At 39.2% G+C, this 18,405-nt stretch overlaps 1 protein-coding gene across 9 annotated transcripts in view; it reads right to left on the bottom strand.

Annotated features, from left to right (window-relative positions):
- The window catches only part of inpp4b (inositol polyphosphate-4-phosphatase type II B), a 237,754-nt gene that overhangs the window by 96,391 nt on the left and 122,958 nt on the right, over positions 1 to 18,405 (bottom strand). For all 9 annotated transcript variants that reach the window (XM_040147195.1, XM_040147196.1, XM_040147198.1 and 6 more), the window contains one exon: positions 14,886 to 15,002. In XM_040147195.1, the coding sequence (XP_040003129.1) occupies positions 14,886 to 15,002 (117 nt within the window). The remainder of the gene's footprint in view (positions 1 to 14,885; positions 15,003 to 18,405) is intronic.

Raw genomic sequence — 18,405 nt, 5'->3', positions numbered from 1 at the left:
ACACACACACACACACACACACACACACAGTGCCAACAAGCATCAGCACTTTCCACCAGTGTCTCTCTCAAAGGAAACCATTACACTGCAGAAAACCGCAGGAAGCCAGGCAGAAAGGGGATTTTCTCAAGCACCTTTTTCTTTCTTCCCCTCTCCCCCTCTCATCTCTCTCTCAAAAAAAAAAAAAAAAAAACTAACTTACACTAAGCTACTTTTCCCAGAGAAGAAAAGATTAGAGTCAGCCAAGCATCTAATTCACCTGTGACCCAGTAATTCATTTGGCTGATAATCTTTTATTGCGGGTGACACTAACAATCACCAATATGATGGGCAGAGAGGCATGGGAGGTTTAGGGGAGGTATCAGTTGGGCTGATTGGTGGACGAGATATTTGATTAGATTCTCAAATGAATAATGCATTATGAAATTGATCCAGACAAATCCCACCTTGAGGAGACTGGAGTAGGATGATACAGGAAAGGGTTTGGGAGAGTTTATGACAAAAAGGAGGTTTCCTAGAAAGATGCACTTTAGCATCAAGTGGTCACCTGGTGCTTGATAAGGTCATTTGCCACGCTCCATTTACATGCATGTCAGCCTCATGCAGATAGAACACACTGTGATTTGCCTGCACAGTAGCAGATTATGTCAGATATAACCAAAATAGTATTTTGCATATGTCCATAACATTTTCTGTCTGATGGCTGTAAGAAAAGCCAAGTACAAGAAGTTTCTGTTTCCTCCTTGTTTATTTTTTCTATTCATTCTATTTTTTAAGTTAAAGGGAATGACAGTTTTATCCTGCTGAAAAACCTTTGAAATACAAAGTTAAAAGTTATATGAATAGACAGATTTACTCATGTACCCCCTTTCTTTAAAAGAACAGTTTGATATTTTGGGAAATTCACCTACTTTTCAAGAGTCATGTGAGAAGATGGATACCACTCACATGTCTGCACAGTAAATATGAAGCTGAAGCCAGCACCTGGTTAGCTTAGTTTAACATAAAGACCCCTTGTAAAACTGCATCAAGTTGTTTTTACACTTTGGTTTTTGAACTGGTTAAACAAACAGGATATAATGTGTTACTTTACTTCAGAGGTGCTTCTAGATGGATTTTGTTTCCAGTCTGTCTAGAAGCAGCTAAGCTAAGCTAACCCACTGCTGGTTCAAGCTTTATATGGAGAAGACTATTGTGAGATTGGCATCAATCTTCTCACCTAACTCTTGAAAAGAAAGCTACTAAGCATATTTCCAAAAATGTCAAATGGTTGTATTTCCCAAAATGTTGATGTATTCCTCTAGTTTTGTTCTGTCTCCCTTTTTGGCATGCTTTTATATTTACTCTCCTGTGCATATGGATACTGACAGAGCTTTTAAGTTTTAATATGCATCCAAATTGGTTAGTTTGTTTTTTCTCCTCTTTGTTTTCCATACACTTATATATGTTTTTCTTTTTGCATGTTTATACTGCATTTGTGTGCATATACAAGTCACAGACAAGATTTCTAAAGTTTGCACATGCATGTTTGGTGCCCATTATCTATCTATTTCTTTCTAAACTATCTGTTAATGCAGTGTCATTTCTTCAGTGTTACAAAATGCACCGCTCCAAATGCTAATGAAAATACATCAATTCACTGACACTAAACTCACTGTCTCCAATAAGGCTTCCTTGTAATACTGTATAAATAGACTGTCACTCGTGTTAACTTGTAGCGTTACCCTGGTGAGAAAGGGTGTCTACTCATGGCAACAGCAACAGACATCTGCTCAGCAGTTTTTAAAAGTAATTAGCTTCTCTGCTTAGATTTGGATGGTTGCTTTTAATGAACATGCACTATTCCAACAACTATTTTTTCACGAATGAATGCATACACCCTCACAACAAAACCTATGCTGCACTTAATTTCCAGCAATTGTAAATATTCATTGGCACCATAAGTCACTTTATTGAAGTGCATGTCAACACAGTGGGGTTAACAATGTGGGAAAACAAATTAATTATCTGGTGCCTCCTTATTGCCTAATACCGTAAACAGGAGTTTGAAGTATTGTCAGCCAATGAAAATTATATCATAACAGTGAGAAAGCACTTCAGAAGCTCAGGCTTTGGAAAGAGCCTGAAATTTTTTCTAACACATCACTCCAGTGTGACATGTTTCACTGCTAACAGCCTGTCCATAGGGCTTTTCAAATGTCATATGAGACATATGTGGTGTTAACCTGACATGGCAGAGTGAGTGCTCAGTTGTCAATAAAAATGCTTTAGAGTGTTTAAACTTTCTATTCTCTAAGGTCAGGGACCATTTGTTCCCCCTCAACTGTCATCCGTCTGGCTCCAGCACTTTTACAAGTGTGCTAAAGTTAACGGGATTTTCTTTTTAATAAGAAAAGGCAGACTGAGCAGTGCTTTCAAAGCTTTGAGGACAATCTCACACTATCTGTGCAGCATATGTTGAATAAGCACTTTAATTCATTACTGTCAAATGCATATGTCTTATGAAAGGTGAATCCCATTCAGGTTTTGGAAACTTTACATAAAGCATATATTCTGCATCCATAATATTAAGAGCTGCCACTGATTCTTTGATCATGGGCCTGATTTGCAGGCTGTGTGTATAAAGAAGGCAGACTTTACCCCAATAATACCAGTTGTACATCTTCCATGCATGTGGCCTCTACTAATCAGTACTTTCCAATTCCTTTAATGTAGCTCAAGAACAGAAAGAAAAATTCTCTTCCAGAGGTGTTTTACTTCTGCCAAAGAGAAAGTTTTACCAATTATTATACAAGGCAAAACATGATGCTCTCTCCTATCTTGCCTGCTGTTTTATCCTCTCATTTTGCTCATAATGGGGCATGAAATGCTGAGGCCATTGGCGACAGTAATGGGAGCAAAGCAAAATCAGAGGCTCGATAATCAAGTGATTTATTAGCAAGGCTGCCAGAGAACCAAAATTTTAACTTAGAAAAATAAGTTGAAATTAAGGAGAATTAATGTAAGGGGATTTCCGAAGACACTCTGTGATACCTGATGGCAAAAAAGAGGCACATCCTGGTTTTGGACAGGCAAGTGGCAGTTCGCAGGAGTCTAACTGTGCAATCCATCTAATGCAGTCTTTGTTGCCTGCCTGAGTGGAATGCGAAATTAAATGCACATAAATGAGCATAATTTATGGCCAGTTGGAATGGGCAGAATGTGTGAGTGGCCAAAGTAGAACTTCTGTGTACAGTATATTATATTATAATCACTGAAACTACAGCACTTTTCCCTTGCGAAAGTGAGGGCATTACTACACATCATAGCTATATGCTGAAAGCCAAGAGTTTTTCACACACCCCAAGTGTTGCCTATAGCCCATCTGTGTGGTTGACTTGCTACTGTCATGATTAACAAATTCAATTACCTGTAATAATACAGAGCACACTAATTTTTGTTGTGACTGTCAGAGATCACATCTCTGCTGACTTTTCACAATTGCTTTCACGAGCTTCTGATTCACTTAAAGATCAGGGAACTCAAAGATCTTGTTACTGAAAGCTCAGGTAGAATTTTACTATTATGTACAATTTGATTAACCTTTTTATACAAAAACTTTTCTAAAGTCTTAAGGATGGTCACTGGTTTGATCCCTGAACCCAATTGGATAAAACCTTGGGAAAAGTAAAAGAGCAGTGCCTCTCCCTTCTCAAAGTTTGACCCCTGGGGTGCCCTTGGGCAAGACCCTTGACCCCCAACAACACCAATTAAGCTTTTCAGTGACAAACAGATCAGTCTATCAAATTTATGTGGGCAGCTGTGGCCCGGGAGGTAGAGTGGGTCATCCATTAATTGCAGGGTTGGCAGTTCAATCCCCTTGATCAAGACAGTAAACACAAGGTTGGCCCTGATGGTCATTGTGTTGCGTGAATCAGAGGCCAACTCAAAAGTGATCTGTTCCTTAAAGCTACAATATGTAACTCTTTTTTTCCAAAATGTTTAGTTAAAATATGTTCCAAACCATATCTTAGTGTATAAAGGTGGTGTCTAAGAGCGTTGGTGCTGTCTGTGACCCAGACTGATTGATCAGCCTGACAGCATTGCAGAGATATTCCCCTATAAAGTTTCTGAGCAAGCCTTGCCCTTCTTACCAATGAGAAAAGGCCAAAGTCAGGGTTGGGAGCTCACGACTGTCAATCAATACGTGAATGTGCCTGTGGTCTACTACTCCTCTTGCACTGAGGCTTCAAGCTGGTATGCACCGCTGGTAGACTCACAGGCTATCAAGCTCCGAAGTCCTGTATTAGCTGAGACAGTGTAGTGGCTTGATGTCCAAGAAGCTGCATATAGTAGTTTTAAGGTAGAAGAGCATTATACTGTATAAGTACAGTCCATTTACCATTTACTATGCCTGTACTGGGCGGCTTCCAGGCGTGAAAGTGTGTAACTGTTTGACTATAAGGACGGCATTACTGAAAAAAAGAACTGACCATCCTGAATGAAAAATGGTGAAAACAAACAATGCATGTTTTGTGATACTTATTATGAAACAATATTATGATGAAAAAAAGGTGTCAAACATAGATGTTATGAGGATTGATAGGAATAATATTGCTCTGAGATGAAAAAAGACTGTGATCATCCTAGAGGAGGTTGTAGATAAAGTTTACCTTTGTTTTGCAGAAAAGAAAAAAAAACAAGAACAGAACTAACTTAATAGGACAGGACATGCTGTTATGTCTATCTCATCTTTTTGACATTCTAATGTACTTTGTTGACACAACACTAATTGGACGATAAAGTAGGCATCCATTGGCATGGCATGTATACATTAAAGCAGTAGACCTAACACTAAAATACAGCAAAATGGTTTCATACTGCTCATAACCAAAGTAACAGTCCTATTAAACTATCTTCAATTTTCTGCTTGGCAAGACTGCCAGCAAATGAGCAAGCAAAAAGGAGAGAGGGGTCACTAGTTTGAGTAATTTTAGTATTGCCGACTTAAAGAGCAGTACTTTTCAGCACTTGTGACATTGGCTGACATTGCCACAATGATGGTGAGGGAAGTAAAGTGGCCATCAGACAAGAGACAGTCCTAATCTGAGGACTGTTACTCTCGTAGGTTATCACTGCTCAGCTGTCCACCCAATCACTACCAAGACCTTTCTTGGATATCTCTGAGATTGGTTCTTGTGAAAGTGTGTTTGTGTGTTTCTGTATGTGTGTGTCTGCTGTGCGTTTACTGTCTGCTCTGTTTCCCTGTCTGCTTCCATTTCTCTCCCCCGTGTCTCTTTCTGGCAGTAAACTTGTGCACTTAAAGAAAAATTCCCACCACATAGACACTCATCCAGCTAAAAGCAACTGGCTATGCCAAAAATATGTCAAGTCACTGCTTTTTACACATCATGATTATTGACAGGGCAGGATTAACTGAAGCCGGGATTCTCCATACTTCAGCGGTTCATAATTGGAGCAACAATTCACCATGGAACAGTGGCTGCTCAAACTGCCTCCTGAGATGTGTTTAATATGTGCCAGTCAAACAGTCCTCAAATCAGGTAGACACCAGAATACGAGAATCTGAGAAAATTACAAAAGTGCAACATTATGTATAGTATTGACTGACTGAAAGCTGGCACAGTTGCGTACCAAGTAATGTCAAATTGATTTATACTGTATCTGCACAAAAGTTATTTTTGATTTTAGCATATAGCGTATTTGGAATTTGAACATTTTTTAAAAATCAAATTTAAACAAGGCCTTACGTCCTTGAAAAATATGACAATTAGTTTCACAATTAAATACACACAAGGAATAATATGTATGATATGATAATCGATGATAATGATAATTCATTACAACTACATGAAAGTGAGTTGTTCAGATAGACTTGTGAACACAGCTCAAAGATATCTAAGTGAGGGACAATAATAAATCCTCTATTTTTACAGCCTACATAAAATGACATATTTCTCAAGCAAATTCATCCATAGACTTGCCAGACCACAATTGGTGATAAAAAATGGTGGGTTGGTTTTTGCCAGAGCACTGTCTGTCTAAAACATCAATGTTTTCTCAGTGAATATTCAACTTAGAAACAGACTGAGCTTGCAAAATTTTTTTTTTTTTTTTGTGAATTATGGTGGGCCCAATGCTATTAACAAAGCACTCACTTACAGTTTATGAAATTCAGAAGTGTGAGATTAGTGTTTAGTATTAGCAAAGAAGATTATCTTAGAAACATTTAAGTTCAAAATAACAACAGAGGCCTCATTCAGTTTACATTCAGTGGTAAGTCATTTCACTGACCAGAGTCTAACGGGAGCTACTTAATGTTATTCTTTATTCAGTGTAGGGCTGTCAGTGTAAATTTGAAATTTGATTACATAACTGAATTGCAAAAGAAAACAAAGCCCAGGCCCAGGGCCCAGGGCCCAGGGCCAAGAACTCTCGTGGGCCTGGCCCGCTGCACTGAATGCACTGCATAACAGGCAGGAGTCACACAACGTCACTTTTATTAATTGAAAGTTAAATGTAGGTCAAGCTGACACAAGCAAATAAATCAACAACACTCGTGTGGTGCTGATGGCAGACAGTTCAAAACCAAACTCTGTCATAGAGGGAGTCATTTGCACTGCAAGCAACTAAAAAGCCCTGTTTGGAAGTACTTCGGATTTTGGTCAGTAGACGGCAAAATTGTGGAAGCTTGAGATAAAGTTGTACGGAAGCTATGTAAGCTACAAATAATCTAACAATCTAGCAACGTGAGGGCACATCTCGAAAATATGCACCCAGGTAGTTATGTTTCTCATTGTATTGGTGGTGTCCTCTTATGGACATATTGCGCAAAAACTGATACTCCAATCGTTCAAAACTAACCTTTTTTAGAAGGAATAATCAAGTGTAATTTTTGGCCAATTTTGACAGCGCTAATTCAGTGGTGTGCACACACTATCAGTAATGAAATATATGTTTATTATTGACTTGCTAATCTCGGAACGGTTCAATTTACAGCATGACAATGACCTGAAGCATACATCCCAGACAACTATGGAGTGGCTTTGGGACAAGTCTCTTACTGTAGTTCAGTGGCCCAGCCCAAGCCCAGACTTAAACCTCATATCACAACTGTGGAGAGACCTGAAGATGGCAGTTCACAGACAGTTCCCATCCAATCTGACAGAGCTTGAGGCCAAACTGCCCAAACCCAGTTGTGCAAAGCTTGTAGAGACTTACTCAAGAAGACTCAAAGGTGTAATTGCTGCCAAAGGGGCTTCTAAAAAGTACTGAATTAAGGGTCTGAATTCCTTTGTAAATGAGATATTTCGGTTTTTAATTTTTTTATAATTTAAAAAAGAAAATCTAAATACATGATTTCACTTTGTCTTTATGGGTTATTGACTGTAGAATGATGAGCAAACAATTTTATCTGTTTTAAAATTTTAATTTAAATCTACAACCAAAGAATGTTTGAAAAAAGTGAAGGTGTCTGAATATTATCTGAAGCCGCTGTATGTGCAATGTATGATCAAATATTAAAATCATAATCATCAGATTCCAACCCTGACATCTCAATGTAGTCATCCCTGAGTTGTACAAAAAGTGAACTGGAAATGGTCAAATTTGAATTCAACAAGACAGCATGTACTTTTAACATAGTGAAAAGTGTTCTTCCAACCTGGGAAATGTTTGAAAATCATATTTGAACTGGTATGAAAACTTAATCAGGGGACTCATCCTTCCCATGCTTTGGGACTCCTCTCATACAACCTCTATCCGATTGTCTCAGTGTGTGTGTGTGTGTGTGTGTGTGTGTGTGTGTGTGGCAAACAGGAGAGCGGTTGAGATTGAACTTTGATCAGTTCTTTCTCCATTGCCCTCTGAATCAAAGGCATCTTGCTCTATCCCTTTAGTACAGATGGTGTGTGTGTGTGTGTGTGTGTGTGTGTGTGTGTGTGTGTGTGTGTGTGTGTGTGTGTGTGTGTGTGTGTGTGTGTGTGTGTGTGTGTGTGTGTGTGTTCATCAGGCTGCTTGTGGCGGCCAGAGGAAGAAATGGCCAATATAGTATGACAATAAAAACCCCTTTGCTTGTGTTTTATTTGATTGAATACATTGTATGGTGGCTTTATGGAAATGACTGGACATGCTCCATTTTCCTGTTTTACTCAAATGGGGTCTTTTGTTTGTCACACTACGGTGCACATCACAGAAACCAATCAAAATTCCTCACCATGGCCAGTAATAGGGATGCAAACTGAAAACTGCATTACACGTTCATTCCAGATTGCAGAGAGGTAAGGCAGGATAAATGAGGCTGTGATTAGAGAGAAGAGCTCTTACAGAGGCAGCTGTCCTCTTCCTTTATACCACGAGGAAACTCAGTAATAGGTTGGCACTGACAACAAACCACAGGTCTCTCATCAGCTGTGTTTCTTCAAACCTCTTCACAGGGGTAAGTGAGCACAAATGTGTTGCACCCAACAAAAAATAATCCCATTTGCCTCTTTTGTATGCCCATAACTCAAGGCTTTCTATTTATTTTACCTCAGATGAGCCTTGCTCTGATTTCTGATGAACTTAAATGGTTCATCTGACCATAGGCATCTCTCAAACCGGACCTTTCCGACTGCTATACAGTGACATTACACTCAGTTACACTGAGTGTAACTCTGTTTGTAGTAATACTCACAGCTGAACGAAACACCCTTCATTAAGCTGCAGGGTAAACAGCAGCAAGCCTTTGGACAAACTTCGCTCTCTTCAGCGGAAACAACAACTGTTGTAACTTTTCGTAACCATGGTTTCGTATCAGCATTTTATAAACAGCACTAATAATAGGCTATATAAGTAACAGTGTGGGCAGTGGAGACTCATTACATTTACTCAACAGCAGGCTTAAGCCTATGGAGAAAAATAAAACTTACTCCCGAACATTTGGCATTTGTTTTTGTAAACAACTTCTCATTCTGAACTCTAATGTTTATAAGCTGCTTGGTTTTTGCAACAGTCCCAGTAAATACACAACAATTTATAATCAAATGAACACGTCTACCATTTTCTAGACTGGAGAAGGGCATACTTCAAGATACAAACGATGTAACCTTTAAGTTGTTAATGTCTGTATAATTACATGTCTATCTTAGTTTGAGCAGTGTACGAGTAAATGTTTGTACGGGTAGTTGCATGGAAACTACATTTGAACGGAGTGTGTTCCAATGACGAACACAACACAGACATTGCATTTGGTCAGGAAGTTAGCATTGATGCAGACTCGCTGTTGGAGGGTTTTATAACCCACTTCGTTGGAAGTGGGTAGGCAGAGGGTGTAGGGGGTGGTTTGAAAAAGGGCCCACATCTCCCAATCTCCAATCCAGGTAAAAGCTGTTATATACTTTAAACTTACTGAAAAAATTGATGTGCCCTTTTCTTCCCTGTATTCCAAATGTAAATATAATTTTTTGCTTTGTATCATGATAGCCAGAAATGGTTTTCTCTAATCTCTCATTTAAACAATGTACAAGACATAATTAGTTATACTTTAATCCATCTTTGTTTAAGTCGTTATATTCAAAGATTTGGCTGAGCCTATGATAAAATTGCTTTAAATCAAGTGATCTCTTGAGGCACAGCTCTTTTCAGCCATAGTGAATATTTATTGATTCAGTGATCAGAATCTGAGCTGAAAAGGAATTTATTGCCCCTGAGAGCCTTTCAAAGTTGCAGGTAAGACATCAGTACGGCAAAGTAAGTAGCCTGTCATCCTTTGACAACTAGAGCTTGAGGGGGGGATCACTGACACCTGAGAGATATCTAACCTGGTCGTACTCCTCCTCACACCTCCATTCCCTCACTTATCGTTCTCTCAGCCCTCTGCATGTTCTCAAATATTCATGACCATGCAGCCAATGTCATCTTAGAAAATCTGAATGGGAAGCCCAAGGCAGAAGGAAATCATCCTACTATGAAATTCTCTGGTCCTCTACGAATGTTAAAGCAGTCGTCTATAAACCTCACTAAATCAGTTTCCTCCCCATCAGTGATTCGATTTCATCCCCTCTTATTTCCACTCCAAAAGTCCTATGGTGAATAGAAGGCATGGCAAATCAGAAAAAATGGCAAATTTGCAAAGTTTTTCCATATATATATTTATGTTTAGTGGTTACCATGTGTTCTATCTGCTTTCAATTGCAGTGAAACAGCTTGTGGCACAACATCTGCTACTGAAGCTGAAAGTGATATGTAAAACTTTTGACAGCTGATTTGTAAAACACATACAGACACACAAACAAAAAGTTGCTCACTCATGCTTGCTTTCTCTCACAAAAAAGGTAAAATAAATGACTAAGCCTTGGTTGAGTGATTCCTGATCTGCCACTTAATCGGATGGGGGCTGACGCATTGTGCTAGCTCATGTTCAGGGTCATGCCTGTGTCACTTAAAGACTCTCTAATGAGACCCAAACAAGCATGCTGTGCCCAGTCAAGTGGAGCCAAAAATATAAAAGCCAACCACAGCATGAGAACACTGGTGCCAGAAAAAAGGAAAAAAAAGACTAGGTCAAAACCTAGTATGTGGCTGGACTGCCCTTTATCTGCTTGCTTCTCCCAACTCCCAATAAAACTGTTCTCATTTACATGTTTTTCCGTTTCTGTTGTCATACAAAGAACAAGTATGACACAGTGACTGAAACGCACTCCATTAAGACCAAGTGTGAACCAGCAGTCACTTCCGAGTTATTTCCAAGCTGCTGCTCTGCACTGCTAAAATCCTGATTTTATAACTGCAATGTCATTAGACAAAATCACCAGACACAAACGTTAAATACAACACTGCTTCAACTATATTCTCTTGTAAAATGATCACTTAGATAGAAAGTTAGAGGCTCATTCACGTCTGTGTCAGCTGCCGTTTGGTCAACTGAATGAGATGCATAGAGAGGTGTGCTTGCGACCTCGAGCTCAAGGGATAATACTGGTGACTCTCTTCTGCGGAATGCAGCGAAGGTTTGTCCAAAAAAATTGCTAGATTTGTTGCTTTGTGCTTTTGTGAAGAGAAGTCGCTAAAGGGGTCTGAAAAGTTGGTAAATCTAGCAAAAAAAAAAAAACACTCCCTGTACACATCCCCCTGATGACATAACAGAAACTGTTTGCGGCAATTAATTTTGAAAGAGCAATGGCCAATGGGGAAACTCCAACACTCGGCCGGCCAACCAATAGGGTAACTTCAGAACTTAGTCAGTCAGTGGGTCAGCAACATTTGCATTTTTAGGACTGGCCCTGCTGTTGCAGTCCAGCCAAAAAGAGGAAAGAAAGATCTTCAATTATTGCAAGGCCACTACATGAGATCTACTAAGAGAAGGTTTTGCGCAATTTTTTGGACATGGCTACAAAAAATCTTGATACAAGTAATTTTTTTTCATCATTCAAAACATTTTCCTTTGAACACAGTGGGGGGTGTGAAGATGAGTGAAGAGTTTGAAAGGCTCAACAGGACCTGTCCTGTAAGTCTGTTGGTTCAGCCTTAAGCTCTAAAAGCCATGCTTGAGTGAAATATTGCGTTGTGTATCAGTGATATTCTTGACAGACTAACATGAACTACTGAGAAATCTCAGTAACAGAAACAGTGTGAGGGACAGCATGAAAGACATAGAGACATTCAAATCCCCAAATTCCAAAGGAGTTAATAAAATAAAATATCTTATCCAGTGCCTGTACATTAAATTACCCTTGGGAGAAGCTGTTATTATAAACCTGAATTTAGGTGGTAAACATTTTACCAGGCATCAGTAAAATATCTTAATATCCAGGAATTGCTTGCCTGGCCACATGTTCAGTTTTGTAAAAACCTCTGATGGGAGCATACTGCAGAACACAAGAAATACTTCTAGGATGGAGGTGGGGAATGAATGGATAGTTTGTACAGTGATAAGGTCACATGGGTGTTGTTCAGTATGAATATACAGTACATACCTTCCCATTCTAAGCAATTTTCATATGGAATTGTGTTTCAAGGCTGATTTCTAAGAGGCAAAGGATTATACAGCTGGACACACAGGTTAATTTCAATGTAGTACACATACATAAAAATACATATAAATGGTGTGCTACATCATAAGATTAAAATATTACTTTTAAAGTGCTTACAAAGCAAAACAATGTGTCATCAATTTCAAAGAATTAGTGAACGATCTAAACATTGAGGCTATTAATTTCTTTAAATTGGGGACAGGCACAACAGCAACATTTTCAGAACCAATTTTGCAAATTTAGTGATCTAAGGAATCCTGGCACAGCGTGACACAATCTGTGATGAAGCTGGACCAGAATGAATACATTACTAGCTGGACGAATTATCAGCAGGTGGAGTTTGTATTAGCCTCAAATCAGCTCCCCTCTTTGCCGCCAGGAAACGGGAGTCCAGGCTTGCCACTCCAAGGAGAACGCTGTCTCTAGGAGGTGCAGAGTTCCATGGCACGGATACAGCATATCTTGTTCTGATTCTTAAAATATGGCACACCAAATATGCATGCAAAAGACCAGATGAAGTCCCCATTTCAGTTGAATTTATGTCTTAGGGGGCAGAAATTCCTGTGCACACATAAGGTATGCAAGGTTGTTTTAGAGGACAGAACCTGCCCAGCAATATAGCCTATAGGACAATAAAATGTCTTTAAAAGGGTCTATTGTAAGTAATTAAAAACTAGTATTGAAGAAGTCATACTGTATAGCCAGTACTGCATATTCTGTAAGAGTAAGTAATAATCTGTCTGTTGACATTACTGCATAAACTGACAGCTCCCCATAATAATCCAACTGACGTGAATGAAAATATTATTTCAATTATCCAGAGGAACTGGTATTTGGAGCTGCTTCATGAAAAAAAGTCCCGAGATCTTTGATGGAGCTCAGGAAACATTCTGAGGATGCTTCCTCTATTCCAAATTATTTCAGTGTATAAACAAGGAATATGTGCTGAGTGGCACACCAGTCTCGTGTTTAGAAAAACACAGAAGCCCATCTACTACCTATTTTAGTAAAGCTTGTTGTGAAATCTGAGGTATCTGAAATAAAGTGACGAATGCTGATAGCCACACTTTTTGAGTTATGTATATCAAAAAACACCAAGTCAACCAAGTCAACCAAAAGTCAACCTTTAAATTTGAACTTTGACGTGCACATATTCAAATGTGTATAATATGAAGAATAGATATGAAAGTAGAGCACACTTGAACTAACATACATGAAAAGGTTTAAAAGTTTTTGGAGAGCATGGTATGGATGTTGGTGTTTGGGTTTGCATTAAGAAATTGTCTCTGCAGGTAGAAAAACCCCACACAGTTTAGGCCAAAACAAGATTTGTCTCAAGATACAAAAACTCTTAACAGTCAAAATGTAAGTGCAAAAAAAACATTGACATTGACATTGCAACTGTGTTCATGCTATTATTGGCTTGGTGCTGTCAAAAAATTAGATGTCTTAATGTGAAACATGTGCAAATACTAACTACTACTATACTGCAGGGCTCTACAGTTACATTTATTTTTACGTGCACTGTTACCCTTAAATGAAAAAAAATTGGGGCAATGATGAAAATGTTTTATTTTTTTATTTTCTTATTTTTTAAATATATTTTTTAAAGTAAAAATGCCAATGTATCTCTTTTTTTTAACTAAACATACAAACTAATTTAACTAGGATATTACTTAGGAAATCTGAAACACGAGATGCACTTGATGCACCTGACAAAAAGAAAATGATGCATTGTGCTTCATGAATGCATCCCTTTTCAAACTGCATTTCAACTTCAACTGAGTAACTCATCCAAGGCTTTTGAAAATAGGTTTAATGTTTAATAGCATTTTATCCAATTTGCGTCTAGTATCAGGTTAGTCACGGAAGTAATGTTAGTTTGCGACAACTGATATGACCTGTCAATTTCATTTTAACCGGTGAAAGTGACGATCAGCACTGGATAAAAACTAGAAGCTGCCATCTAAATGTTGTGCTCACTGAACTTTGTTAATAGGACTGACAGAACTTGGGATGGGTGTGGTTGGGATTTTATCAATTCTACAGCTCTTATTGATACTCTTATTGTCACTTCCCATACCAATATAATGCACCGGGTCTATACAAAATTAGAAACAGTTTAGAACTGGTTTCCCAAGGAACTGACTCGCACTGGTTCGCCCAAATAATTTTTTAATTTTCACTCACATATGTGAGCAAAATGCTAGAACTGTAGAGCTCTGTAATGGAGTCCTTACTCATCATAAAGCTCATGAATGTTTCATAGTAAGTTATGACAAATTAAGATCTTGGCACCCACGGTTGAGTGGGATACTCGAATAAGATCATGCATTCACCCACACTGAAGCGCCTCCTATAAAGTCTGTTTAAAATTTGTGAATCAGAGGGCCCGGTCTATTCAGGATTCTATGTCTGGTTCCCCGTCCCATTCCCACTGATGTACTGCCTGGTTTTCCCAGGGGATGACTGTCAAAGGACGGGCTGCCATGCTCAGATGCTCATCGACGGCTACACACCCTTTTCCTTCAAAACTCAAGGCAAAGGTCTTGGTCTGAGACTGACTCAAATGATTACTAAGATAGTGCCATAATTCAGTACTATAATTCTTCACAACTCTTTCCCCTCTGAATTTGTAGGATAAATTTAAACATAATGAGATTCTGCAGTGGATTTCTCACAGCTTTTCATGTTCATCCCCTGTAAAGTTTAAAGCTCAGTGCTGCACAACCAAAACTTGAAAGATGACTGCTTCGCAACTGCCTTTGAACACATTCTCATCATTATCGCTCTCTCTCACAGGCTGGATTTTCAACATGCAAACATACAACAAATGCACACAAACACAAAGTAAAACCATAACTATTTACTCACTGATTCCTGGCTCTTGTACTTTGCATCGTACACAGTTAGCTTGACCAGTGTCTCTGGGCTAGGAGGATACTCTGAAGGGAAGGTCACCCCCGTCAGAAATAGCGGGTCTTTGTTTGCCTGTCAGAAAGAGGGACAACACACAAAAAGGTTGAGATAGTTAATGTGTGTTTGTGTGTACACGTGTGATAGTGTGTATCCTCATACACAATGATACTATAACACACATGTTCATGAAAAAGCAGGAAGCTAAAGGGAGAAAAGGAGGGGAGGGGGCTTGGGTGGGTAAATGAGCCAACAGCTGGGCTCAGTCTGTCCTACTCCTCCTCCCGGCGTTTTTCCCCATTCCCCTCGCCTCTCCTGCTGCTTCTCCTGGGCAAAAAAAAAGGAGATGATAGAGCTCTCCCTGGTTGGTCTACCTGGAGCTCCCCCAACTAAGACTGCAGGCCAGGTGCAACAAATGTTGACAGGTAAACTGGCACAGCGCCTCTGTGGCAAAGGGATTAAACCAGCTACAGCAGGCAGCACTGGGTTTTCAAACATACTAAAGGACTGCATAACATTATATAATATTCACTCATGAGATCCCTGAAATCACAAAACCCTGTTACCACCTTTCTGGCATGGCTAGTTTTACCATGGAGAACTGCAGAGATGTCTATTTCATAACACTGTAAAACGTTCACCTTAACAAGGGTGTATTTACTTTGGATTTAAAACCCTCTCTGAGACCTCTGCAGTGCCTGCAAAGTGAGGACCTTTATGTCACTTGCGCAGTTTCAGCTGTTTGAAGGAATTTTCTTCAAAAGAGAAATCATTCTGAAATTGTATAATAAATGAATTTGAATTTTATTGTACCAGGAGCTGAGGGACTTTCCTGGAAGACTCAAGGATTGTTTCGCCATTTGTTGTCTATTCAAACCAATTCAAAGGATTTTGTGTTTACACTGGGGGCTTCCTCTTCCTCTGCTCCACTCTGATGGGCGTCTTTAGAATGCAACCCTTTGGGACTATGTGCGGACAGGCTGTGGAGTGGTAATGAGACCGACACAGACAGACTGGCAGGCATGTATGAATGTATTGTCACACCCTTGACTTAAAAAAAGAAAGATCAGAAAAGAAACTAAGGCTGGTTAGTTTGTTTGAAATCAATATCGTGATAAATTTCATGGTAAATGTTATTCCAATATTTATATACAGTATATGGGAAATGTAGGCAAAATACTCTTATTTTTTCAGACAATAAACTAATTGAACTTTTTAAAAAATGATTACATGATTATTTCATTAAAATATGATGTCTCTGAAAGTTGATAAACAATAATACCGACTTACTGCACAGACCTTAAACATTATAAAAGAGTGTAGTTATATGCACTTAACACGTTGGTGCAAGGTTACGAAAAAAAATAGCACTGATGGAAAGAGTTAACGCCTGCACACCGACTCCAAACAACACATTTATTTAAATAGAGAATTTGATCTCAGTTAGATCTTTGTCTGGTCAAAATATTTAAAAATGAAAATTTCCCCCTTTATTACTTTATTACTCTATTTAAATAAATGTGTAGTTTAGAGTCACTGTGCAGGAGATATTCTTTTTCACTAAATACAAATCTTAAAGATGACAAGCCTGCACAATGGCTGATAATTGCCTCTAAAAGCCCAAAACCTCCATTAGTTTGACATTTATAGACACAACAAATGCTAAATGAATGCCTAATCAACTTACCTGCAACTCAGGTAAGATTGACACACCAACTAGCCCTAGCCCTCAGCTACAATAAGGGGTATATTGGGAGCATTGAGAATCAAATCATAAAGCTCCCCTAAAAACAGCAGTGTACTTACACACACAAAAAGACAGAATTATGTGTTCAGCTGCACAAACACACATTGAGGGGGACACGCAGACGCACTTCCTCACTGCACTACTAACCCCACTGATCCTTCAGAAATCTTCCATGCGCTGACAGGGGGGAAATAAAACAAATCTATTGCCTCTTGTTTTAGCCCTTTTTGACATTGCCACCAATCCACAAAAGTTTGTGATTTGTGTACACCAGCATCCTAAAACACTTTCCTATTCAGCACAGCAGGTACATTGGAACCAATGCACTGCTTTGAGCTCAGTGAAAATCTGGATATATATCAGTGCTGTACACTGACAAAAAGACAGGCAGAGCCATTATACTCAAGAATGTGCAGGTACACACACAAAAATAACCCCCTTGCACCCCCCTCACTGGCACATTGAATAGGCCTCATTCAGACTTACCAGCATGCTTGGCAGCGTCAGCTGTGGCTGAATCTCCGTAGTGCTACTGATGGGCTGAGATGAGCTAAAGTGGTAAGCCTGTCTCCATTTACACAGAGAAGTAAGCCAGTCTGTCATACAAGTGGTCAACATATGCTATGGGAGACAGCTGCCCCTCCCCTCTCTTGTCTTTTTGTCTGTCTGGGTTTCAAACCTCCACGGAATGACCAATTTAGGCCATTAGAGGGTGTGTGTGTGTGTTTGAGTGTGACTGGATGGGTGGGTGGGGGGGTATTATGGCTTGAATTTCCCTACACTGGAGGTTTTTCTCCCTCCCTTGACCACTCATAATTACATACACACAGACTAGACTTTTTGGACTTTTTCCAGGCAGGGGGTTCTTTTGACTGGCATGACATCAAAGGCCATTTTATCCCCTGGATTTGCGTGACATCAAATCCCCTTGAGTATCACCACTCCTGGACCCATTGCCCATGTTTTAGGAATGGGATTTTCCCTACACAGACATATTAGGGTTTGGCAGAAAATGCCACTCTTTCCATCCCAATTTCTTGTCTCTTGTGTCAAGCTAAACATACTGAGAAAGCATGCACATTGGGAAAACTAAGTACTTAGAATTTTCGCAAAAACAGAAGCCATCTCTTTTCACCGAGCACTCGATAAGAGATAGCGGATAGCCCTTTTTTTTGTAGGCAGCTTCAAATACAATTTATTGAAGATATTTCCTATTGCACTTTAAAGAGATTTAGTGGGCTTTAGCGTTTCTACTTAAGTTGTCACTGGTTCTTTCTGTTTTACCGACAGTAGATTAAGATACAGTGCCCACACTGAGACATACACTTTCTCTGTGGAAATAAAAAGGGTCTGTCTATTGTGGAAATATGACACTGAGTCCAAGTTCCATAGCACACAGTGTATTATTACTACTGAGTATGAACTATGTATTAATGTTAATGGTGTGCTATTTGGGAAATTAGTATAAATTAAAACACTGAAAACAATGACCCGTAGAAGTCATTGTTTTCAGCTAAAGAGCAGTAAAGTCCAGATCCAACATGATTAAATGCCATCCAGTTCTTTTTTATCTGATGCCTGCCTGGTGATTTATGGGTAAGTGTAGAGAGGGCTATGTAGCAGCTGGCATGTTCCATCATTTATCTTCTAAATTAAACCCTTATATCATATACCATGGATTCCCGATAATACACCTTTCACATGAGTAGGACTAATACTCAAGCGTCTATG

This window comes from Xiphias gladius, chromosome 15, assembly GCF_016859285.1.
Source record: "Xiphias gladius isolate SHS-SW01 ecotype Sanya breed wild chromosome 15, ASM1685928v1, whole genome shotgun sequence".
Classification (NCBI taxonomy): Eukaryota; Metazoa; Chordata; class Actinopteri; order Istiophoriformes; family Xiphiidae; genus Xiphias; species Xiphias gladius.
The sequence above is the reverse complement of the archived record's forward strand: the minus strand, read 5'-3'. Positions and strand labels throughout refer to the sequence as shown.